The sequence below is a fragment of the Cibotium barometz genome, chromosome 42 (assembly GCF_041138505.1).
Source record: "Cibotium barometz isolate CiBa-2024 chromosome 42, ASM4113850v1, whole genome shotgun sequence".
In the NCBI taxonomy this organism is placed as follows: domain Eukaryota; kingdom Viridiplantae; phylum Streptophyta; class Polypodiopsida; order Cyatheales; family Cibotiaceae; genus Cibotium; species Cibotium barometz.
Genome location: NC_141087.1, coordinates 20,410,915 through 20,437,618, shown reverse-complemented (window position 1 = coordinate 20,437,618; position 26,704 = coordinate 20,410,915). Strand labels below are relative to the sequence as shown.

At 42.9% G+C, this 26,704-nt stretch overlaps 1 protein-coding gene across 2 annotated transcripts; it reads left to right on the top strand.

Moving 5' to 3' along the window:
* The first annotated feature begins 280 nt into the window (after positions 1-280).
* LOC147614246 (uncharacterized) lies at positions 281-17,655 on the top strand. 2 transcript variants are annotated; one of them, XM_086780789.1, is made up of 10 exons: positions 281-406; positions 492-572; positions 971-1,001; positions 2,041-2,123; positions 2,810-2,842; positions 2,962-3,040; positions 3,156-3,208; positions 3,357-3,411; positions 15,792-15,874; positions 17,253-17,655. In XM_086780789.1, exons 1-10 carry the CDS (start codon positions 401-403, stop codon positions 17,340-17,342), a joined length of 594 nt encoding a protein of 197 aa, XP_086636915.1. In that variant the 5' UTR covers positions 281-400; the 3' UTR covers positions 17,343-17,655. The 2 variants fall into 2 exon arrangements, with proteins under 2 accessions (XP_086636915.1, XP_086636917.1); XM_086780791.1 differs by lacking the exon at positions 17,253-17,655 and adding an exon at positions 16,754-17,246.
* The last annotated feature ends 9,049 nt before the right edge of the window (positions 17,656-26,704 follow it).

Below are 26,704 nucleotides of genomic sequence, written 5' to 3'. Positions count from 1 at the left end.
CTCCCCTCAAAGCTCCAAATTCAAATTTGACCCCAACCTCCTTGAAGCTAATCCTCCTCTTCCCGAAACAAGATAATCCTCCTCTTCCGGAAACGCGACGTGGCAGTTTTGTGAAACTCTTTCCTTTATCCTTTATATAATATATATTAATAAATATATAGAGAAAAGATATGTAGAGATAATAGAGAAGAAAACGAAAAATAAAAAGACAGACTGGCCAGTGCACGTTTCACAAAACTCTTTCCTTTATAATATATATATATATATATATATATATATATATATAGAGAGATAATAGAGAAGAAAACGAAAAATAAAAAGACACAGACTGCACGTTTGTTCGAAAGTACAGCAACAACAGTTAAGCGACGAAGAAGGCCTTGCGCGCTGAGGAAAGGTGATGCAGGTAAAAAATTCTCCTATTCTGTTCGTCCCCATGCGGATGTCAGTTCAATTCAGTTTAATGCGAACGTTTGTATGATACTCGCCAGACCAGCGGAGTAGATAACACCTACAGGCGCAAATGGAACAAAGACGAGTTCCTCGAAAGGGCACGCGAGCGTGAGGATAAGGTGCTTTTCTTTTGTATAACCCTAAACTTAAAACCCTAATTCCTAGAGATTACCTGTGTTTAAACGCAGTGCTTACATCTGTCTAAGTTCAAAACTCCAACCCAAAGCTTCACAAAGTTTGCCCCATCATTCTTCCTTCCAAAGCAAGACCTTATTTACATGCAGGGCACATCTTAACTCCGTATTACCACTAGCCCTAGTGGTGAGGGCTGATGGATTTCAAGGCCAGGGCCAGAGTCTTATCCCTGTGGCCGCGAGCCCTTTATAACATAATTTGTAATTGCTCTCAAAAAATGAGAATACCAGACAGACATGAATGCTTAGTAAATCTTATTTTTCCATGTGGTTGCTGACAAAATCGCATTCTAGCCCTGATATTTCTTATCTACATATGGCAGGAACAAGACGGAGAAAGGCATCGATCCAAAGGCAGGATTCTGATCTTATGTGCAATATGTGCAGTACCTTTGTGTTGTTTTTTAGTAGAAGTTCTGTTTTGTGGGGACATCCTTGTTATGTCTGAGCTGTTCCAGGTTGGTGCCTAGCTTATTAGGGTCTCAGGTTTGTCTAGCCAACATCAGGCTTAGGTGTAATCCAGTGGAAGTTTGATGTAGTCTGCCCTCAATTTGGGCAAGAACCTTCAATAGGTCAACAGTTGGAGATGCATGTAGTAACGTTAAGAGTAGCTAGCAATCCTGAGCACAGCGGTGTGATGCACAAAATGTCAATAAAGGTTGCTTGGTGGTATTGTGTGAAGCATTGTGGTGACTGCTGTGCTTACATGCCATTTTTTATATGGTTATTATGTAATGGTGGACAGGGGCAGCCTGTACAGTACTATTGGAACTTGCTCAGTTGAATCTTGGAACTGCTTATAGCAGAGTCTTTTGTCAGGGCAAACATTGGTAAAAATCACGGCAGAAGAAACAATGCAGCTCATGTTTCATATGGGGAAAACTACTGGAGGAGGAGCATTACAGCCCGTTTTCCATCTTGAGAGGGGTGCATCCAGCAGGCTGGAACTGAAAAGGAACAGTAAGGCTGAGCTGACACGGATGGTGGTGCAAAGTCTTTCTCAATCTAGTCATAGCAGCAGCCTGATTGTTTGTGTGCCATGTGGGCTGGCACAAGCTGTTTTGTTGGAATTCAGCTGGCTCTAGCACTGACTGACAACAGGCATCTAGGTTGGCGATGTCTAAAAAGAGCAAGGGCCATGGCTAGAGCTGTGGAGGGTGGGTTTAAATTTGGTTGCGGTGGGGTATTTCTGGGCTTTTTGGACCTGGGAACAACTTGTGGAGTCTAGACAGCTAAATCAAGTATGTCACAGTATTATGCCTACTTACTTGGATTGCTGATCTTGTTGCCAGTTGGTCCTACATAGGACATTATTTTTTGGACAATTAGTCTATCCTCTGCATGGATATCTCCTTATGTCCCTCATCCTTCTTGGTGTTTGTTTTTTTTGCAGGTAGAGTTCCCCATGTTCAAAGGAAACCTTTGAAGCATAGGGACTATGAAGTTGATCTTACCTCCCGCTTGGGCAAAACACAGGTGCATTTGGTTCCTTTAACTGTTTCACTCAGTTCGACAAAACAGGTGGTCGTCTAGGCATGGTAGCATCATTGTGTTGAATTATTTTGAGCACTAGATTACAAATTGTTTTCTAGTATTCAATAGATTTTTTGAGTGATGTCCACTATCCAGGTCAATGTCTAGACCTAACAATAGCCTGCCTTGGCTGTCAATATGTCACTCATATCAGTTGCCTGGTGTATGACCCACTTGGCACTGTACAGGGTAGTTCAGAAAAGACACCGGCCATTGTGAGCTGTATGTGATAAAATGACATTGAGTGTACAGACAACTAGGGTAGGGTAGAGTAGGTGCAAGCCTATGATGAGCTTGAAGGTAAAGACCCATGAGAATGACACGTTGGTAACAGATGGAGCAAGGCACGAACAGCAGGTTTGGGCATGGACGATGTTTAGCAGGTTTAGGGCAGGTTTTAGGGTCTGTTTACGGCCCTTAGGCAGCCTCAGTCCAGCCCTCGTTAGGCAGCCCCAGTCCAGCTGGTTAGAGGCCCAAGGCCAGGTCAGGGGCTGGACATGTGAAAAGGTCTAAGAGGCTGGAGGGTTACTGTGCTGATTCTGGAATTTTCAGAAGCTGTATATGGATAGTTGGTTTCAAAGGGTTTTCATACAGCAACGATTGCTGATTATTTCTCATTGTTGTGGCAGGTTGTGACACAAGTTGCCCCTTTAAATCAACAGGTCAGTGCTGCCTTCCCATGCTTATCTCGTGTGCCTAGCATTTCTTAAAGTCGCGATATCGTCATATCCTCACTCATTATCTTCTGCTACACAATTATGCCTTCCCCAATATGTTCCAGGCTGGATATTACTGCAGTGTCTGTGAATGTGTCGTGAAAGACTCTGCCAACTATCTGGACCATATCAATGGCAAAAAGCGTGAGGGGACTGACATTTTTCCTTTTATAAGTGTTGTTTCAAGTGTTTAAATGGTGATACTTGCAAGTGTGGCAGCAGCATTCATCACTAGAGTGTTATTGGATGTTTAATGCAGATCAACGAGCACTTGGAATGTCCATGCGAGTTGAAAGATCTACACTTAAACAAGTAAATATGTGAAGATTGAGGGCTTTTGTCTGCTTGGTCTGAGTATTGCCTTTGAGCAAAAGTCCTTTAATTATATGAACCAAAGCTTTTTGTTTTCTTCAAGCTCCAGAGGGACCATGGAAGTAAGAGGATTCAGTTTGGCTGACAGGTACAAGAGCGATTCGACAGTCTTAAGAGAAAGAAAACAGACTTTACGGAACAAGGTTGGTGCAGCTAAGTACCTTGTTAACATATTGTTTGCAAGCGCAGAGTTGATCACAAGATGTGTATGCAGTTTGCTTATGGACATGCATAGAGTTTGCCTATGGATGTGTATCCAGCTGAAGACCCAGCTTGGCCCGTATATATGCCCTAGCTTGAGCAGCAAGTCCTAGCTTAGCTAGGCGGGGGATTACACTAGCTTGGCTTTGTGATCTTGTCCAGCTTGGTTGGATGTCGCTTGTCTCTAGCTTGGCTAGGACAACCACCGTACCACGGCTGTGTGTCACTAGCGTGGCCAGTGAGTTGTGACACACCACGCTTGGGTCTAGTAGCTTGGCTAGGGCAATCACGGGGGTGCCTGGTGTGTTATTATGTTGCATGCGAAAGCCTTGCTGTACATCATAGTCACAGGGGACGGAAGGGACGGACGCTTGGAACGGCGGGACGCTGAGTCGGGATGGAACAGGAACGGGGACGGCAGGGGACGGTCGGACGTCCCCCTGGAGGCGTCCCTCACAAGGGACGGGTACGGGGACGGCTGTGGGGGACGGCACTGTGTGGGGATGGCAGGGAGCCGTTGCGCGCTGTCCCGACTGTCTTTTGCCCGTTTCTTTGGCCGTTTCTAGCCGTTTATGGCCGTTTGGGTGGCCATTTCAGGCTGCCTTGAGGCTTGGGCCTTGAGGCTTGGCCTTTGAGGCTTGGGCCTTGGCCCTTGCCTCTCTCTTGCCTTGGCCTTTAGGCTTGGGGCCTTGGCCCTTGCCTCTCTCTCTCTTGCCTATCTAATATCCATATAAGAACAAGGCTACAAGGCTACAAGCACACACACACCCCTTCAACTTTCAAGGCTTCAAGGCTTCAAAGTTCAAGCAACTCTCTCTCTCAACTTTCAAGCCTCAAGCCTCAAGCCACACTCTATGAGTGTATCTAGATTCTACTCTCTCTAGAGTCTAGTCTCTCTCCCCCAAGCTTCTTCTAACTTCCAACTTCCAAGTTCCAAGCCTCACACAAGGCCCTACTCTCTACTATCTAGACTCTCTCTCTCTCTCTCTCTCTCTCTCCCTCAAGCCTCTTGAGTCTTCGAACTTCCATTGTCCAAGCCTCTAGGCCTCTCTCTCTCTCTCTATCTCTCTCTCTCTCCCTTTCTCATTGCTCTCTCTCTCCCTTTCTCATTGCTCAAGGCTCAAGCCATCTTCAACCATCATACCATGGGATCCTCCTCACGTGCCGGGGATTCCCGTAGAAGGACAATGGGATGGACATGGTGGGAGGAGGTTAACTCCACTCCATCCGCTCATGGAGGCGGTTCTTGAGTCATGACTCATTTTGTATCTACTTAATTATTAGTACAATCAACCGTCAACCCCCAGTATGGCACAGGATGGAGCTAGCTAGGTTGCATATCATGATTGTATACTCCATGCATATAGCTTTGCATTCTCCTAGTAGTAGAGCTCCATCCCCTCCCCCACTCACTGTACTTATTGCACACCCAGATTCAGCTTTTTTTAGTTCAGTACTTTTTCATTTTGTTGGGATGACAGAAGATACCCCATACAGGTACACCGATTTGTCTCATAGGCCGAGTTCGGTCTTTTGGAAGACGTTAATAAAATCTTTCTTTCTTTCTTTCTTTCTTTCTTCACTCTTTGATTGGCATATTTTGTTAATATGACTCAAAAGCTTACCATTTTAGTGTAAATTTGTGCTCATTTTGATGTACTTCCAAAGCAGAATAAGTGTAGAGTAGAAAAACTTTTTAAAAAAGTATTTTTTGAGTGCCGTTCCCTCCCCCGTCCCCGTTCCCTACTTATGGCTATCCCCTGTCCCTTGTGACTATGCTATACATGATCCAGCCCTAGGGGAACCTGGCCACGATATTGAGCTTGGCCACCATACCATCAGGAGGAGAGAGTTGTGGTCGAGAAACCTTATTTTGACAACGAGATGCAGAAACTCCGAGCAGAGGTCTCTACCCTAAGGAACCATAGTAGTGAGATGGTTAATCTCCGAAAGGACATTACTGCATCGCATTAGCAGATCACTATTCTGCAGAAGGTGGTGGCTGGTACTCCCACACCTTTAGGGCATATTTCACTAGCTCTGTTCTTCACCCAGAGGTCTTTTTAGGAGAGAAGAAGGAGAGAACCCAAGAAGTGGTTGATGCATGGTTAAATAGGTGGAATATCAATTTTGAGTTCCATCCTCTCTAGGACAAGCTTTGGGAATGGGGGATTATCCTTGAATACAAAGGACCACATTCCTAAAATTTAGGAGAGTTGCTTTTTTTGGCCTGACTCCGATGGAAATTCTGTTCACGTCATTACATCTGGAAGTGAGCAGATACCAAGAGTTGGCAAAGTGCCTATGACAGAATGTCTACTAGTTGGGATATTTTCAGAGGTAAAGATTATGGGAGAACCCATCTCTTAGACTGAGACATTTGGCAAGAAAGTGGATCAAAGTGAGACACATGGCCTCACACTTGTCAGAAAGTGGATCAAAGTGAGACAAGTAGCCTCACACTTGTCACTCCAGCTATTGTGTGGCTCTCCACTTGTCATCGTAGCCTTCTCTTTCCATTTTCACTCATGAGCCCCAAATCTGTAAATTGGAGCGTAAATTGGAGCCCTCTCTCTTCATTAAAGGAGGTGCTGTTGCTAAACACTAGTCTCTACCACCGTTACAGGCTGCCCTAATGATGGCTTCTCACTTTCTCTCTCTCTTGAAGGCTGCCCATGAAGAATACCGGCTGTTGGGGATTGTTTTGGGAGGCTTCCATTGCGAAGAAATACTGAAGGCAGGGGTATTTAATCATTTATTATGATTTCTAGCCATTGTACTTGTTGTACCAGCCCTTGTACTTGCTATGCCAGCCGATGTACTGGCTGTATCAGTCCTTGTACTTGTTGTACCTGCTGTACCAGCCATTGTACCAGCTGCACCAGCTTTTGTACTTGCTGTACCAGCCATTGTACCTGCTATACTAGTCACTATACCTGCTGTACCAACATTTGTACCTACTGTACTTGCTGTACCAGCCACTGCACCGGCTGTACCGGCTGAATGGAGAGTTGTACTTGCTGTACCAACTCTATTGCATGAAGACCCGTGGTTTTTGGGGAAGAATCAGTACCCACACAGAGGTATATGGATTATATTGTTGGTTCAACATTTCTACAGCTTGTGTTCCGGCTTGGTTGTTGGGCTGTGTTATGGCATTTGTATATGGATAATCCGGCATCTCCTGTGGGGAGAGTAAGGCCCTCAAAGCTTGTACATGATATTATTCTCCTTGGGTAATAAAATACTCCAAGGGGGGGTCGGCCCATTCCGGCCTCTATGCGGTGTCACACGTGCAAGCTCCATTTTCAGCATTTGTGGATGTTTTGTCCAGCTTTTATGTTTCATGCAAAGTGACGATGGATATATGTTAAGGCTGTGGCCATGTTTAAATGTTTTAATATGCATTGATGGTATCAACAAGTGTGTCAAGGGCCCTAGTCCCTCGGGCACCACCGCGAGTTACATTGGTATCAGAGTTACAACTTGCAGCTTTTTCGTTGTAAATTCAAGAGGAGGATTTGTTCATCGGCTCCTCGACAAATTGCTCGAACCTTTCTCATCTTTTTGTGGTACTGTTTCACTTCTTCCCTCTACTCCCGATGTGTATATTGTTGTTGGCATGCTTTAGGATAGAGCCATGAAGAAGAAAACAAGCCAAGGTGCTTCCAAGATCCTTCTTCAAGTCAAGACTCAAGAGCAAAGGCAAATGACAGTCTAAGGGTTCCACCAGCAACAAAGTTGATTCTAAACCTGCTAACAATCCTGCTCATAAGGATCTTACTTGCCATTGTTGTGGTCACAAAGGTCACGTTCAGCTGGACTGTCACAAGAAGAAGAGAGAAGGTGGTTCTGTAAAGAAGCTCACCAACCAATCCCAGAGTTCCTCTTCAACCAAGGAGACTGTCTTCATTGGTATTGAGGAGCTTCTATCGGACTCACTTGTTCCTTCCACCTCACATCTTACGGATTGGGTGGTTGATAGTGGGTGCACTACTCACATGACTCATGACATGACCATTTTGCATGATATTCGGCCTAGCTCTTCGAAGCGTAGTTGCATTCTGTACCCGTATTCATCCGATGTGTACCTTCAGTACTTTCCGAACCACTCCATACGTACCGTACCTCGTACGGATAAGGTCTTCGTACCAAATATGAGGTTCAATGTACAACACTTATTTGGCCCGTTTTTAATTATTTTAGTCAGTGGTCATTGCTCAATAGTTAATAGATTAGTTTTCATTGCAGTATTACCATTGTCTTTCATGCTATTTTTGTATGGATGCTAGATATTTCTTATTTTATATACATACATACATATACACACACACGCACACGCACACGCACATACACACATATATATACATACACATACATACATACATACGTACATATGTACGTACGTGTACACACACACACACACAGAGTAAAAAATGTGAACGTAGTACTTATCTTGAGGCGTACTTTACGTACTCGTACTGCACACGTACCATACTGCACCGTACCTAAAGTACTCAACCACTATGCTTCGAAGGTGTCCATTGGCGATGCTTCCAACCTTGAGGCTCTTTATGTTCCCAAGCTCTCTAGCAATCTGCTGTCAGTGTTTCAGATCGTAGAGAAAGTCTAAGGTGTCTACTTTGATAGTTCAGTTCTTGAGATCATTGACACTAGCACCTTGCAGATTGTTGCCAAAGATGTACAGGAAGGCGGTCTTTACAGATTGAAGAACTTTGGTGGCTCTTTGAATGAGTCACAGTCTCATTTGCTACTTCTTCTTCGAAGCTATCATGCCTTGGTAGCTCAGGAGGATACAACGATGTGGCATGCTCGCTACGGGCACTTGAACTATGCTTCTCTTCAGCGTTCAGACAATGGAGGAGAATTAATCTCCAAAGCCTTTCATAGCTTTTGTTCACCGAAAGGGATTGGTTGTCAATTCTCCATGTAACTTGGTTGAACACAATGCTAATCAATACACTTAAATACACTAAGATTTGATGGACACTTGCTCAAATACAAGAAGTAAATTGCTGAATTGACAAGAGACACACAATGAGCCGGAACAGCTGACCCCTCCCTCAAATAAAGTATATTGATCTTGGGAGAATCAAGTACATAGTGTCATGGGCATTTCTGACCAGATTTCCATGCCAATGAATATGAATACAGTATTGCAAACAAGTGGTTGTCGATGTAGACTTGCAATCCACACTACCCTCTCAAGTACCCATGTTCCCTACCATCTGCTCTCTATTGTTCCACCAACACATGGTAGCAACAATCTGCAAGAGAGCACGCAGGACAAGAGAACACTACACAGGGTATGTGATCTTGTAATCTGGTTCCTCCCTCCTGCTACTTGCTTCCTTATTTAAGCATAAAAGCTTACCAATAGCAAGTAGAGTCGATGACAGCGGGAGTCTTCGCGATGGAAGTCCTTGGAGTGTTGAGATCTTCGATTTGTCACCTTTCTTTGCGACAAAAGTCTTCAAGAGGATGAAGGGAACCTTGGGAAAGCTTCCCCTATGGTTCAACTTGAGAAAGGAGGGCTGAAATTAGGGTTTTCAGCAAAAAGACCAGAAATTACAGCAATAAAGAAAGCTGTTTTACTTAATTTCAGTCATTGGGAGTGTGTAGGAGAGTGAGTAGCATCTGGAATCACTCTTGGAAGCTTGAGAAACACCTTAGCAAGCTTGGAAATGGAGTTGGGAAGGAGAAAGTGCAGAAAATGCAGCCCAACAGCCCTCATGAAGGAGGCGCCCATCTCTAGAGAGAGGAGGAGGAGGAGTGAGGTGGTGAGTTGTCCAATGTAGGTGGCAGGCAGGTGCTTTGTGGAGCAAGCTAGAGTGGACACATGGCTGGTTACTCCCTTTGTACAAAGGGGATAAGGTCTGGGCGGTGGACATTGGGTTATGTCTACCTCGGGACATCAGTGTGTGTGAACACCGAGTTGGTCATAATTTATAAGTGAGTTTTGGTCGCCCAAAACTTAATGAAGTGTGTACACACTCACTTATAAATTAGTGCTAACTCCTAAGGCTAGGTTTATGACCAATACTTACTACCTGTCACATGCCATATAGCCATGTCAGTAGACAGTTTCATACGCACGGTTCGCGGGTGGACGTCCCCTTACCTCGAACTACACAATGGTCAAGCAAGTATGAAAACAGCATGCAAATTCAATTGCAAGCAAGCACATAAAGATGCTATGCAATGTAGCATTGGTATGGACAATCCCCGTTCATGAGACTATACCAAAATAGACGTGCTCCAGGCAAGTACACGAGGTACCAGACCCAATGGAACACCAATCCACCAAGCATTTCCGGGCATGTACACGAAGGCACAAGTCCCAACGGAAAGCCAAGTCCATAGTATCACATGAGGGGCATCAATTCCCGGCATATACAGCTGCCATGGACACCAATCCAATGTACATACATGATAAGAAAGCATGGGTGGACCAATTGGGTGGCCAAATGGTGACATCCCCTTGGGCTTCTAAACAGTTGTTTGCAACTGAAAAGCATCCAAATATGTCTGAAGCACATGCGGGCAATGTCTGAAGAACTCTTCATCTACCCATTTAGCATCAATGGGAAGATAGTTCTTAAACTTCACAAGGTAACGCCTCACAACTTTGCCTGCAGAGCAAGCTTGCGTTCCTTGTGATAAACAATCTGCTGTGGCTGCAAGATCTCCTCAAGCTCATCCACTTTTGGTGGATCCTCAACGACCATCTCACTGGGCTCCGGCCCTACATACTTGCGAAGGAGACTCACATGAAAAGCATTGTGTATGTGCCAATGACTAGGTAATGCCAATCTGAAAGCCACTTCATTGATCTTCTCGATCACTCGAAAAGGCCCATAGTACCTGGTTGCAAGCTTAGGATATGCACCCTCTTTGCCAGGCCTCTTTGCAAGTCTTGCTTTCTCAAATTTTAGCAATACTCAATCATTCTCTTTAACATCCAATTGCCTTCTATGCTTGTTGGCAGTCTTTTTGTGCTTGTCTTGTGACCTTGCAATGGCTGTCTGCACCTGAGCAAAAGCAATATCCAAGTCTCTTACATACTCATCAGCTGCAAATATCTCATCCTTTGTGTGAAGGATGGGTGGCAAAACCACCTTACCATAAACAATCTCAAACGGGGCCTTTCCCGTAGATGCATGCACTGTGTTGTTGTATGCGAAACAAGCGGTTAGTGCTTCTCCCAAGAAGACTTTTGATCCGCCACATAACATTTCAAGAGATCCAACACGGCTGAATTTGTAGCCTCACTTTGCCCATCCGTTTGAGGGTGATAAGCTGATGAGAAGTCCAATTTGGTGTCCATATTATCAAATAAGGCCCGCCAAAAGAGACTTGTAGTCCTGGGATCTCTATCTCCCACGATGGACTTCGGCATTCCATGATGCTTGAACACGTGTGCAAGATATATTTTAACCATATGCTCAGCTTTGATGGTCTTTTTGACCGGCAAGAAATGAGCTTGGGTGTTAAACTTGTCCACAATTGTCCAAATTGCATCATTACCCTGTTGGGTACGTGGCAAGTCCATAATGAAATCCATTGTAATACTTTCCCATGGCTGCGTGGGAATAGGCAATGGCTGAAGTAAACGTGGTGCCTTTTGCCTATCAAATTTCACCTTTGACAGGTGATACATGCACATACATGTGCCTCTATATCCTTCTGCATACCTGGCCAAAAGAAATACGGCTCAATCATGTGCGTAGTAGGCATTATGCCTCTATGACCAGCATATGGAGCATGGCACTCATCCAAAACCTTTTGTCTCATGTCAGACACCACACATAGGCAATTATCTTTCATGAGATAACCCTCTTTGATCACATATGAGGGGTGTGCATGACCAGCCATCAAATCAGCCCAAATAATGGCAAAATCAGCATCTGTATAATACAAATCACGCATGGTAGACAAGTCCCCATGAGAGGCAACCGAGATAGCTACTACATACGGCTTTCATGACAATGCATCGGCCACTACATTCTTCTTTCCTAGGGTGTGCAAGATCTGAAAATGAAACATAGAGAAGAAATTGGCCATCCTCATATGCTTCTCTGACAACTTAGTTTGGGTAAGAAAATACCTCAAACTCTAGTGATCTGTCTTCACAGTGAAATCAGCCCCAAGAAGGTAATGTTTCCATATAGTAAGTGCATGAATTACAGCCAAGAGCTCTTTCTCATAAATGCCAAGAGATAGCTCTCCATCATGCAATCTACGGCTCTCGTAAGCCTCGCCCATGTGCTTCCAGCTAGAAGTGGGCGGGAGAGGGGGCTGATTACAGCTCCACCTACTGGTGCATGGGGACCGTGGTTCGGAGTTCGAAGCATTAGACATCTGGCAGGACATGATTATCTTTGGTACAATAGAGATTATGAACTGGATCTGTTCCAAGTTCATTGTTCAAGGCTTTTGGGACGTGATGTGTTCCGTCCACTGTTGAGGATTATGGGCGCGGTGTATCCAGCAGCTCATCATCTATTTTTTGGAGTTCACTGCACACTTGTGTAGGAATTCGTGGCCAAGCAAAGTTCCTCGGGTCTTGTGCTGCTGGCCGACAGCTCTTGCACCGGGCTGACCAGCAGCCCACCCCATATATATAGCATTGCTTCATCACCACATCATTCATCACATCATAAGCAATACTACCATTTTCTGCTGCTGCCGGCGCTTGCTCTACATTAGGATATCATCATTGTTGACAGCTTCAGTGTTTTCTTCTGCAGCAGATCATACCTTGGGACAGCAGCCCACTCCTTGCACTTCAGCATTTTCTTCTGCAGCAGATCATACCTTGGGACAATAGCCCACTCTCTGCACTTCAGCGTTTCTCTACTGCAGCATATCTCAGGACAGCAGCTCACTCTCCGCTCCATCACATCAGTGTTTTTCTCTTGCAGCTCACCCCGGGACAGCAGTCCACTCTCTGATCATTATCCTACATCGACATCGGGACAGCAGCCCTCTGTGCTTCATCATCACCACATCGTTGGGATAGCAGCCCTCTCTACTTATCTTCATTCGACATCGACTTGGGACGGCAGCCTTCTCTGCTCTTCACCACCACTGAGGTATTGTAGCACCCTCGCCACCAGAGCCTGCACCACTCGGGATGGCAGCCCTCTCTGCTCTTCATCACCCCTCAGGTACCATAGCACCCTTGTCACTAGAGCCTGCACCACTTCACCTTCCGCTGCCCACTACAGATATCTACCACCTCGGAGTGCCTCTACATCCACCGACGCGAGCCTTCGACACCGACCACCTCTTGGAGTGCCTTTGCCTCACATCGACGCGAGCCTTCGTCACCGACCGTGCTTTAGCTCTGACCTCGTCTGTGCTTCTGCATTGGTCTACTACTCAGAGTCACCTCACATCAGAGGGCCTCTTTTACATGATTTCATTCACCGTCATACATACACTCATTCACCCATTTCATGGTGTGTTGATTTGCTCTGATCTCTCGTACATCTGGTCCTTTCGTCCTTTTGCCCTCACATGGTATCAGTGCTATCGTGAGCAAAGGGATTGAAGATCTCGAGAGCACACAGCATTCCAAGAGGACCAATTTTTCTCACTAGAAGTTGATTCTCCTTACTCTGATCTGGACCACATAGGGAATGTGATTTCTTACTCAAGAGAGAGCCCCGTTCAATGCCTTACATTGGGAGACGATCAGCCCATCTACATCTTCTCACCCTCTACACCTTTGCCATCATTTTATTCCTCTCTGAATATATCAAACTTTGCTTCTAGAGGGGGATACATTCCTTCTGCCAGTGTGTCAGAATTGGACCTGGTATCCTTCATCTTCTCTCGTGAGAGGGGGGGGTGTGAAAATGGCATTTTTCCCAGCCCTAAAAAGGGGTTTTTTCTGGTTTTATTTGTTTTTATTTGGGATTTTGGGTTGTGTGTTACTGGCCGACAGTCCCTGCACTGAGCCAACCAGCAGCCCACCCCATATATATAGCATCGCTTCATGACCACATCACTCATTCATCACATCATAAGCAGCACTACCATCTGCTGCTGCTGTTGTCGCCTGCTCTACATCAGAATATCATCGTCGTTGACAGCTTCAGCGTTTTCTTCTGCAGCAGATCATACCTTGGGACAACAGCCCACTCCTTACACTTCAGCGTTTTCTTTTGCAGCAGATCACACCTTGGGACAGCATCCCACTCTCTGCCCTTCAGCATTTCTCTATTGGAGCATATCTTGAGACAGCAGTCCACTCTCTGCTCCATCACATCAGCATTTTTCTCTTGCAACTCACCTCGGGACAGCAGCCCACTCTTTGCTCCGGTATCCTACATCGACATCGGGACAGCAGCCCTTTCTGCTTCATCATCATCACATCGTTGGGACAGCAGCCCTCTCTACTCACCATCTCACATCGTTGGGATAGCAGCCCTCTCTTCTTATCTAATTGACATCAACTCGGGACAGCAACTGTATCAACTCTTCACCACCACTTAGGTATTGCAACACCCTCATCACCAAAGCTTGCATTACTCGGGACGGCAGCCCTCTTTGCTCTTCATCACCGCTGCACCCTTGTCACTAGAGCTTGCACCACTTCACCTTCCGGTGCCCACTACAGATATCTACCACCTCAGAGCGCCTTTGCATCCACCTGTTCAAGCCTTCGACACCCTCGGAGTGCCTTTACCTCACATCGACGCGAGCCTTTGTCACTGACCGTGCTTCAACTCTGACCTCGTCTGTGCTTGTGCATTGGTCTACTACTCAGAGTCACCTCACATTAGAGGGCCTCTTGTACATGATTTCATTCACCATCATACATACATACACTCATTCGCCCATTTCATTCTGACATGCTGTGTTGATTTGCTCTGATCTCTCGTTCATCTGGTCCTTTTGTCCTTTTGCCCTCACAGTATGTGTATCAACTATAAGAAGTTGGACAAAGCTATAGTCAAGAATAGACACCTCCTTTCTAGAGCAGACGATTTGATAGATAGGCTCTAGGAAGCCAAGTATTCTATGAAATCTTCGTATAGGTTATCATTAGATCCGGATAACCAAGGAGGATGTCTTTAAGATAGGTTTTCGAGCTAGATATGGTCATTACGAGTTTCTCGTATTGCGTTTTGGGTTCGCGAATGCTCTTGCTACTTTTCAGCAGATGATGAACGATCTCTTTTGGGATTGTTTGGGGGAAATTTGTTGTGGTATTTTTAGACGATATTTTGATATGTAGCCGTTCCTTCCTTGGAGGAGCATGTAGAGCACCTGAGGCACATCTTGGGGATTCTAAAGCGTGAACGACTGTATGCGAAAATCTCTTAAGTGTTTTTTGCAAAGAAATCACATAGCTAGGTCATTAGATTTCCAAAGTTGAGATGAGCATAGATCTTGAGCGGATTCAGAAGGTTTTGGATTGGCCAGTATCTCGGACTGTTAGAGAGGGTCATTCGTTTAAAAGTTATAGGATTCATTGTCTTCCTTGAGAAGTCACTGAGGGAGTATTCAAACGCAACCATTCCCCTTTCTAACCTTTAAGGAGGTGAATCTTTCACCAAGATTCAGGCTGACCTTTATGACTTCTTGAGTGGGCTATGTGAGACTGATAGATATGTTGGTTGGTTTTGGCAGCAGCTCCATCTAGGAAAATGAAATTGTAGGCTTTGAAGTGTGAATCATCGTATGATCTTCATTGATGATTAAGCAAGTTGGCTATTCTTTCAAGTAAAGATCTCAAGGCCTTGGAGTGGCTAGCACTGGCTTGGAGACGAGCACCAATTTGAAGATGTTTAGGATGTAAGGGGAAGCAAGTAAGATTATGAAGTTACCCTTTTTTTTGGGCTTCTTAATTGAAACTTTGAATCATCGTATGATCTTCATTGATGATTAAGCAAGTTGGCTATTCTTTCAAGTAAAGATCTCAAGGCTTTTGAGTGGCTAGCACTGGCTTGGAGACGAGCACCAATTTGAAGATGTTTAGGATGTAAGGGGAAGTAAGTAAGATTACAAAGTTACCCTTTTTTTTGGGCTTCTTAATTGAAACTTTGAATCAATTAAAGCCCCAAATTTTTATTTTTATTTTTCAAGACAAATGTCACTGCATTACCAAGCTCGAAACTAAGGAAATGTAAGGTAATTAACAAAATCTTCACTTGTTTTTAAATTGATTTTGAAAAAGAGATAAAAACAGTGTTCAAAACAAAGGGAGATGTTGGTTTTTTTATTCAAACATGTTCTCTTTTCTTGAGAAAACTATTCATATTTTTAAAAATTTCTTAAACTTCTGCAGATTTTGATAATCGGATTTTGAAGCAACAAGAAGAGGAAGAAGAAAGAAAAAGGCATCGAAAAGAGAAGAAAAAGGAGAAAAAGGTGAAAGTAGCCAACTCTCGTAATTTAGCATAGCAGTAATATCCTTGATAAGAGGATTTAAAGCTCACAGCGGTTGGTGTTGATGATTGTTTCCCCGAAGATGGAGATGGAGGACTGAGGAAGTGATTGAGGGTCAAGGGCCTCTTGTAGGCCCCTGGCTTACATCAGCTGGTGGCTGCTAGAAAATGACCAGCATTGTCCTCCACGGGCAACCATTCTAGGTGCCCACCTCAAGGTCAACTTGCACTTCAAAATGACATACACATGCAGCCTAAAGCTGTTTGTCTGGTGTCAAACTATTTTTTTACTGCGCCAACTTCCAAGGTTCTCCGCTTTAGTAGTGCTTAGTCTTTGCCCTGCATGATATTGTGATTGGTTAGTCTCGTGTGTCAACATGGCTATGAGTGAGGGCCAGATAGGCTGAGATCAAAAGGCCCTGATGTGAGCCATGTTCAAGGGAGAAAATATGGTCTTAGAGTGAACCATGAATTTGGTGAGGGCTCCATGCCAAGGAACCATCCTGAGGCATCACTTAGTACAAAGGGAATCTTTCCCCTCCTTTTTCAACTTCAAAGACTTCCGTTCCAGATAGGGAATACCTGACATCTCATAACCTTGCAAAGCTTCCACAGTGCAGCTTACAGAGGTGCTCCAGTCTTCTGAGCAAGTTTAGTGCATCAGAAAATTTGTAATTCTTTCTAACTTCGTGCACCTATCAATAGGAGAGGCTTGGTAGGCCATCTGGACACCATTGAGAGTGTGCTATGTATTCAGCCTTGCTTTCATTCATGTGGTTTTTAGTGCTGTTTAAAGTGATTGTAGTTAACTTTGCGTCTAATTCTGAGGGGATGGTTTACTGCTCATCTGTTGCTGCTTCAGGCTTCTCATGGGTTGAGCTGATTGGACAGCAAAGGAAAGGTTGAAGTGGATGATGGAGGGTTGTGGGTAACCCCTTTTGTAGGGCCCCAAGTGAATGGCTGCAAATCGGCCTGCTCACCGACCTGTCTGCTGCTGGCAACTGACCCATCTGTCCACTGCTCGTACCCTGTCCTGACCTGTCTGCTGCCCAGAAGGGTGTGTGTCATGCTGCTGCTGGTCTTCTGCCCTTGATGTATTGAATGCCACATTTGATCTAACCAGTTCTGCAAACCTGTGCTTTTCAAAAGCACAGGTCCACTGCTCGTACCCTGTCCTGACCTGTCTGCTGCCCAGAAGGGTGTGTCATGCTGCTGGTGGTCTGCCCTTGATGTATTGACTGCCACATTTGATCTAACCAGTTCTGCAAACCTGTGCTTTTCAAAAGCTCCGGACTTTTGAGCTTGTAGTTGAAAAATGCAGCTTGATTCTAACCTTTGTTCCATCTCCATGCAATGTGTAGAAAGATAAGGCCGTTGAAGAGGATGTGCCAGAAGATTCTGAGATGGCAGCATTGATGGGATTTGGTGGCTTTGGCACCACAAAGAAATGAGGATCACTCAGATCGGTGCAATGAAGAGTTGTATCCAAGGTTGAATAGCCAGAGGGGTACTTCCAGATGTAGTGGACTTACCATATGAAGGTCTTATTGCAGTGGAATCAAGGATTCAGTTCTTGTAAATCATGTCCCCTGAGAATATCAGATCATAGATGTATAATATATATATTCCTTCTTTTTCGACAATTCTCTACTAGAATCTTTGATCATAAAGAGTGCCTGATAGACCTGGCATATTGTTTTCTTGAATTGGATGTTTTTCATTTCATAATGCTTGAGAATAAGATATTTATTTACACTTTTGTAATGATGAGTGCTCATTTTTTTCTTCTGAAATTGATTTTGAAAAGTGTAATCACAGAGAGGGGTTCCAAACAAATTGTGGGAAAACCTTAGCTAATTAGGCCTTATACTGGGTGGGGGGAGAAAAGCCCAGTGGTAAGGCGGGGCCGTTGCCCTTCCATGCATGCACGCATGCACAGACACGCGCACGCGCACACGCCCCTTCCCTTCTTTAAAAATGGCATGTGATGTGCCTCCTCGCAGTAAAAAGGCAGCCTTGAATTGGGCCATGCTCAATATTTTTTACTTTATGGAAGGCCTTTCAAATTATAAATATAAATATGTATATATATTCGCTTGGAATGTAAATCTGCTTCCAAACCAATTATGAAAAGGCTTGATATTAAGTGTCACACATAATGCATTAATATTGATGCTTTTTTTCAAGTGTATTAATTCGGTGCCTGATTTTAGCGGGGGCACATAATTATTGAGGCTGAACTTTAGCAAACAAGGAACAATAACAAAACAAAATAAGAAAATATGACGTGGAAGAAAACCAAGGAAGGAACAATTTATTACAAGCGATTTTTACAGCCATGTACATCAGTCGTTGCATGAGAAAGTGCTTCTGTCAACCAGAATATAGAGAAACCAAAACAGCAAAACCAACAGTGACCATACATTTTTTATGAAAGCGTGGAAAACTAACATGACTACATGAAGCATGCCTCTTTCTCTGAAAGGCCAACATATTGGTGATAGTGGCGTGAAGTCGTCACCATCAACAATGGCTTTTTTGAGCCTCAGTTTTTTCCCAAATAGAAAGATATGTCTTGCTGGGTAGTAGCAGTTTCATCATCATCATCAATGATAATAGGATTGCTATGAGTACCCGATTGTGCATCATTTTCATTGGAGTTATCATGGGCTGCATTTTCATTTCTGTTAGTGTCATCTTCATTGATGTTGCTCTGGCCATACCTTTCAAGGCATATAGCTTTCATCTATATCTAGGCATTGTGTAAGGTGAGGGAGTTTCATGACTTTCCAGATTGTAGAGGACCTCCTTCTACTCATCCCATTTGCGGTCTTTGGAATCATCCACGATGCAGCTGGATAGTATATTTGCCAAGCTTATTATTAGAAGCGTGCTTTGGAGTGTACTTCCCTTGGCTACCCATGGTACTCTTGGGTATCCACTCCTTACTAAACTCCCTAAAGAGTTGTTGGGATTGAACATGAATCATGGATGCATACCATAGGAGCGTGCTTTTTCCTTCACTGCACGAAGGCTACGAATGGTGTATGCACCTTCCAGAGGTGTGACAATTCGAGAACAGGCTGGATAGCATTCAACCCTAGGTAAAGTCGATGTGGAAGGTTTAGCTTCGTCATAGAGCAATGCAAAAGAAGAGGGACGAGCATGCCCGTCCATGACAAAGCAAGGACGAGGAACATGGGCGATGGTCCACTTTCATGAGGTTGCTGATATCATGAAGAGGCTTCCTTCTAGGAGGCATGACGACGACAAGACACGAGGAGTTAACAACATTAATACAAACTATCAGAAGCAATACAGCTCGTTAAATAAGCCACAGACAGTCTAGAAATAGGGAAGGTAAAGCAGAGTGTGGCGAACAACAGCAGATACGAATCATACAAAGACATGTAAGCTGTTGTAGAACATGGCACGTGATGAGTATGGCAGAGAGAGACAGATACCAGTCACAGGAGGACATGCACGTACATGTACAATATGGCAAGGAAATGAACATTGGAGAAGCCACAAAAAGATGGCATCACTGTCACAACGAGCAGCTTTAAGATGTCCAAGGAAAGAAACTGCAGAACCACGTACAAGAAGCTTCTGTAGAAAACACCGAGAAGAACGCTGGCACTAAGGTTGTCATGTCCACGACAACCGGTAGCTACACAAACTTTGGAGAAGCCAAAAAAAAAATGGCATCACTGTCACAACGAGCAGCTTCAAGACGACTAAGGAAAGAAACTACAGAACCACGTACAAGAAGCTTATAAAGAAAACGTTGAGAAGAACGCTGGCGCTAAGGTTCTCATGTCCACGACAACCGACAACTGCACATCTATCTTCTGTGGGCTCATCCAGCAGAGCGGACGGACCCATAGACGATCACCCATGCAAAAAAAAAAAAAAGGTCAAGATGCAAAAAAAAAAAAGGTCAAGATCCAGGACGTTCAAGTCAAGATCCAGGACGTTCAAAAATGGAGTGTGACGACACGTGTCAAACCATAAACCATGCGGCACACAAAAGAGTAAAATAAATTAATGAAAAATGAAAAACATTTGGGTGTTCACACATAATGCTCAATTCTTGTCATCTTTGTGTGTCCCCTTTAATATTTCAAAAGCTCTCTTTAGGAAAAGCCATGTGCAAGAGGCTTGATAGTCGACTCAGATTGAACCTATTAATTGAGGCCCATGGTGATTGAAACACGTAGATTATGAGTACTATCGCATTTCAAAGGAAATGCTTGTATTAGCATATGATTAAGAGTCTTTCAATAGTTAAAAGGAGCTATTTCTACCTTGGTGCATTTAGTGGTGGTTGTCTTATATCGAGATTAAGAACCTTGAGTAAGCTTGAAGTCGAGTTGAGATTGTTAAGCTAGGATTTAATTCCTTGGATATCCATGTTAAAGCTTAAGAAAAATTTTAAACACTCAATCTGGAGGCAACAATTGTGGACGAACTCTTGGAGCCATTTATGGGATAATAAATAGCGAAGCATTTGCTAAATAATATCGACCTTAATAGCTCCATCCATGGGCACATATGATCCAAACCGGGATCCCGACACATACTTCGTAATCAAGCTCTTGCACATAAGAGACGATCTTATATGAGAGATTGTATAGCATCACTATGAGGCATTAAAAGTTAGGTTTGTGTGACTCATGGGCCAATACACACGTTCCCGTGCTACACAAAGAACTTACCTTGTATCGATTAAAAAAGGTTGCACATCACTACTTTGGAATCATTCTAGTTCAAATGACCAAAATCTTGAAAGTAGATATAATGTTTTTAACTTTAGAGACTATCTATAAGGGAGGGAATCTAAGGGAGGAAGTGAAGAACATATATTTTTTAAGGAAAAAGGGGAAAAGTGAAGAACCAAGGGTCATCTTTTTACGTGGGAAATTTTAGTGATTTATTATCCTAATTGGCTAACCGTTAAATTCATTAAGGTAATGGTGATTTCTAAGATCAAGAGTGTATAAGGGGTTGTCCAAAATCATTTATAAGTGGATGTGGGATTTACCGTTCACCTAGAGGTGCCTTTTGATTGGTAGAGAGTGTTGAGGTATATGGGTTAGGTGTTGATTTATCTATGATTTAAGTGTTGATGTCCACGAGTTAGGTGTTGATTTGTCCATGATTGAATTGTTAATGTCCATGAGTTATGTGTTGATTTGTCCACGAGTTAGGTGTTGATTTGTCCATGATTGAATTGTTAATGTCCATGAGTTATGTGTTGATTTGTCTAGAAGGAGACACTATTGTAAGGAGGGCTATCAAGATGGTGACAACCTCTTATAGGCTAATGATTGCCATCACCATTACTCTCTTTCTTTGCAAGATTAAACACATAGACTAAGCATGGACCATAGCATAAAATATTGTGTAGCTTGATGGCTCTCTTCTCAAACAAGTGTATTTTAATATATTCAAGAATAGCTTGCATGAGCCATGAACATACACTCCACTTTGGGACTTAACCATTCCCTTTCTTATAAAAATAGGAAAGCCATTCCCTTTTCCTTAAAAATAGGAAAGTTGCATGCTTCATGCATGCATTTAATTATTGACCTCATATATACTAGGCTAAGGTATTACAATGAATCAAATAAATTGACTACACTAAGAGAGTCCAAATAAATTAAAATAAAAGGGTGTCCAAGTAAATAGTCTAAATAATTGATGGCCACCCACAATGACAAAATAGGCACGGCCATCACACCAAAATTGGAGGAGAGTTAGCCCTGCCAACTGATCTACTTATAAAAACAATTATATGTATTATATGCACATAGTGTTCACCATAAAAAAATCTAAATAATCATTTAAAATATCCATAACATGTCCCGAGGTTGAGGAGGAGCTGCCCTCAGCTTGTGTTGCCACAAGTGGTGAATCAACACGAAGTAGAAGTGCGTTGCCTCAAGCGACGGTTGTCATATACTGATGATGTAAGCAATCAGGTTGCCTCAAGCAGCGAATCAACACAAAGTAGAAGTGTGCTGCCACCATCAGCGGGCGACGGTGATTGGCACATACTAATGATATAAGCAATCGTGTTGCCTCAAGTGACCATCTACACAAACTATTCAGGTGGTGTCTTAAGCGACGAATCTACACCATAGTGAGGATTGTGTGCTACCTCAAGGAGCAAATCTACACACCATATATCACCTCATGTAGTAAACAACTATGAATAAAATCAATGCAAATGATTATGATACGCAACAACAGTCAAGGTAGGGTATGTAGCTAGTGATAACTTAGGCATCCATTGCGATTCTTGTACTTGAATAAATATCGATGGTAAACATGTCCTCACCGAGTGGTGGTATGGTCATGGTCAATGATTGTTTTTGGAATTAAAATTTCGGAGTCTTCCTCAAGAAGGGGAGGGTCATCTATAATAGGTGAAATAGGGGTGTACCCTTAAAGGGACGTAATTATGTATGTGCCAATGGGAGGGTAGGCCTAATCTAAAGGCATTATCATTGATCTTTTGTACTATCTTGAAAGGCCCATAAAAGCGTGGAGCAATGTTGACTTTGGGGTGTTTTTCAACATTGTTTAGTTTGCTTTTTTCAACTCTTAATATGATAAAATCATTCTACTTTAATTGCATTGGTTGGTGTTTATTGTTGGCTTGCTTTGTGTATCTTTCTTGAGCTTGTTGAATAGTAGTAGTTACTTCATTGAGTATTTGTGCGTGGTTTCAAGCTAAGGCATCATCTGCTGGGACTTCACTACCAATTCTAGAGGCATGGGTAGGCAACTTCTTACCATAGGCAATCTCAAATGGAGCTTTGCCTGTGGCCGTATGAGGAGTGTTGTTGTAAGCAAATTGTAAAATATGCAAATTCTCATTTTAATTTGAAGGTCTAAATCTTAAAACATCCATGCTAGTGCTATTGGTAGCCTCTGTTTGGCTTGGTTTCAAGGTGAAGTATAGAACTAAAGTCCATTTTACAGCCAAGATTTTAAAATAATGCTACCCAAAAGTGATTACAAAAGCGAGAGTCTCTATTAGAAATGATAACTTTTGGAAAGCCATGGTGAGTGAAAAAAGTTTTTATAAATAATTTGGCAGACAAAGGAGCATTCAAGGTTTTCTTACATGTAACAAAGTATGCTTGTTTGCTAAATCTATCCATAATTTTCCAAATCATGTCATTATGTGATGAAGTAGTGGGAAAGCCTATGATGAAGTCCATTAAGATATCCTCCCAAACACAGACCATTTGGAATTGGCAAGGGCATCATTAAACCTTGTGCTTTACGATGCTGACACTTGATGCATTGACATACAATGCAAGTGGAAACAAAGTATGTGAAATCCTTTTGAAGTGTGAGCCAAAAGAAGTGCTTTTGACAAGTAGCTAGCATGGGTGCAATTCCACAATGTCCCATGTATGTAGATGCATGCATTTCTTACAAAGCTATTTGCCTAAATGGTGTAGTTATGAGTCAGTAGTGGAAGATACTTGCACTGATGCACATGAAATCTTGGAGCGAACTATTGATATGCTTTCAAAGGAAGCAGCTTAGGATTGAAGCATACTGACTGTATGTTTTCAGGAAGGGAACTGGAGGAAGATGGTGCTGTGAAGCAGGCATCTGAATGTATTTTAGAAGTGGCAAAGGATTCTAGGGATGTTGTGAATGTTGAATGCAAACGAGTTGATGTGTTTTGCTGATACTTTTCTAGATGATATTGATGCAACTTGTTTTGAAGTATGATGGGGGTATCATTAGGGAAAATTTGGACTCAAAACGGGGCCTTGTAAGAGATCCCTTGGGATGGTGATGTGGACAAAGCAAGCCAATAAATCCACATATAATATTGGAGGGTACGTGCGTCATTTTTGAGTTCTTTATTCCATTAATTGACATGTAGGGTGTTTTTTAATTCAAAACAATGCATCTTGAGTATAGTTTTTTATTCCCACTATGGTGCCTTATTTTATTGAAAAAAGACACCACTCTCTTTCTTCATTACACTTTTGAATGTAACGAAGCCAACTTTGCTAAACAAACTTGAACCGAACTTCGTCCCTGCAACCCATCATCTTGCATTGTCTCCCTCATTGTCTTCCCGATTGCACAACCACAACCACTCCAAATCCGAATTTTTTTGAGCGGGAGGTTTTTGATTTTCTCTTCTTCTCAAGGCGGCAAGTTTTGAAAAAGGATGGAAAAGTATTTGTTCTTCATGCGCCATACCTGCTTGTGCATGAATAAAAATCCCATTTCTTACCTTTTTCAAGTGAGGGTTGTGCTTACAAGTACTCTGTACATTTTGGTTCATCCAGGATACCAACAAGTTTGTTTGATGGACAAGGAGGTATTATTTAGTGATGTTGTCTTTTGGTTTTAATGAAGCAATCTTCTTCACGGGAGATAAGCGTAATATCTTTGGTTTTTTTTGGTTAAAGTGTGAGTTCATGATGCTTTTTGGTGTTGTTAAAGCACAGAACAATGCAATGGAACCTGTGCAGCAAAAGAGGAAAAAGGTGGACATCCACTTCCAAGTAGAACCCGATTATGCTCCCTGCTGTAAGAGAAATTGGTCTAGGCCAGCATGCGAAGCCCGCATTACTGAGCTTCGAAATGAAGGAAAGAAAAATATGGACCTATGGTTGGATGGTAGTATTTACCCACCAGATCCAACCTCCTCTCAATCTCCATCATTCTTTGGGTTGACAAGTTTCTTCAAGTTTGTGTGTGAGGGTGAAAATGGATTGCTTGGGTATTGCAAAAGACTGTTTGGCCAATGTCAAAGTATCTTTGAAAGACATTTGAGTGATAGAGATGCCAAGATAAAAATGCTTGAAGGTGCGAATTTTTACTTGGCATCGATCACAACAGCTTTGCAAGCTTCAAACGAGGACAAAGCAAAAGTTTGTGCTGGGTTACAAAAAGAGTTTGATCATTTGCAGCAGACTATTTGTAAGATGCAGGACACTATTAAGGAGAAGAATGAAATTTTGGCAGTTCGAGAAATCAACAATTTCACATTGGAGAGTGAGAATGCACACCTTCGAAAACAACTTGAAAAGTTCAACAGAAAATTGCAATATTTGAAAGACACGCCATTGGGTGCTCGATTACGCAAGAGACAGATCAAACCATTGGAAGAACTCAATGTTGGAGGTGGCCAATGGAAGCGTCGTGTAAAAGCTTGCAGGTATTGGGATCTATAATTTCTTTGAGCTTAAATTTCTTTGAGCACTCACTTTCATTTTCATCTTTAGTTCCTTTTTTGGAGATGGGGGATTGGGTGTGGGGGTGGTATAGTTAGATGAATGGTGGACTGAAATAGCTATCGTTGTTCCTTCAGGATGGTCACAGATGTTGTGGGTCCAAAAGAGCAAGGTTCTGATATATTTGGCAAAGTTCTGACAAAAGACACCGTGGAGTCAGCAATACAGCATCCTAAGTTTGCAAGACTTCGATCAGACATAGCAAAGCAATCCTTGCAGGAGGTGAGTGAAGCATTCACGCCTGCAGATGCACAAGGTATATGTGACATGGCTGGTATAAGCACAAAGTCTTACAGGATGTTGTTTAATAAAGTTAAAGAGGGTTTCAATTGTAAGCTTGGAAAAAAAACAGTAATTCCCATTCCAAAACCATTTCACGTAAACAAAGCTCGAAATATTCTCAACTTGGGAATGGTCGAACTTGTTGGAGAGCCTTGTCACGTGTCTAGCACATTGACAGTGACTAAAAAGAGCGGGGAACAGAAAATTATAGAGCTTACAGAGTTCAACAATTTCATCATAGATGTTCGAAAATTACAAATGGCTATGGTGAAATTTTATGACATCAGTGTACATGAGTGCAATGGAAGGCTGAAATTTGTTTTGAAACTTGATGAGAGTGAGGTGATCAAAGGACAGAAGCTGGAAAGGGTTAGCATTACTTTAATGAATAGAGCTTTGGATGCAAGTATCAGTAATGCTGATGAGAAGCACTTTAGTGTACAATCCGAAAATGAGATTTGGTGGCTGGCTGCATTTGAGGTGACGTGCTATCCATTTTTAAAAAAAGAATATTATGTTGCTATCCTCTTGTTATGATGTTGTAGGACAATCTAACAGTTGTTGTTAACAGGTTCCAACAGAGACCCATGAAATTCTGAAGTGGTACTTCAACCAGACTGAGCTTCCTTCCACTATCCAGCAGCAGTCGAATGGCGAAAAGCTTTATGTAGAAGGATATGGTGAATATGAGGTTGAATGGCACCTGGCTGCAGATCTTAAAATCTTGAAATGCATGTTTGGTATTTCCCAAGGAGCAATGGCCAAGTATCCTTGCCTGTATTGTATGACCGAACGAGGTGTCTCCAAAGGAGGAAAAGAGAGAGAATGGAAATGCCTAAATGCAATTAGTAATAGGCGTGAACCCCCAAATCGTGATGCTCCAGGAGTGGATCCTAATTGGGATCCAATTCTTCCTATCCCTTTGATCAGAGTTCATATTTGTGTTTTGCATGCGCTGGTTAGAATAATTGAGATTCGGCAGCCCTGCGAGAAATCAAAAAGTTTATGAAGCACCCGACAGCTGCTATTCCCAGATTGCCTTTCCAGAGGCTTGCCAGGAGAATTTGCGAGCAGAATGGAATTTTGTTTAGGTGGAAGGCATCGGCCTTGTTTTGCTTGCAAGAGGCCACAGAAGATTGGATGATCGAATTTTTTTTGGATAGTTACGTTCTTGCTGCCCACGCACACGGGGTGACAGTAATGAACAAAGATTTTTTCAGCCTAGTAGCCCTTCATTTCAGATACGATAA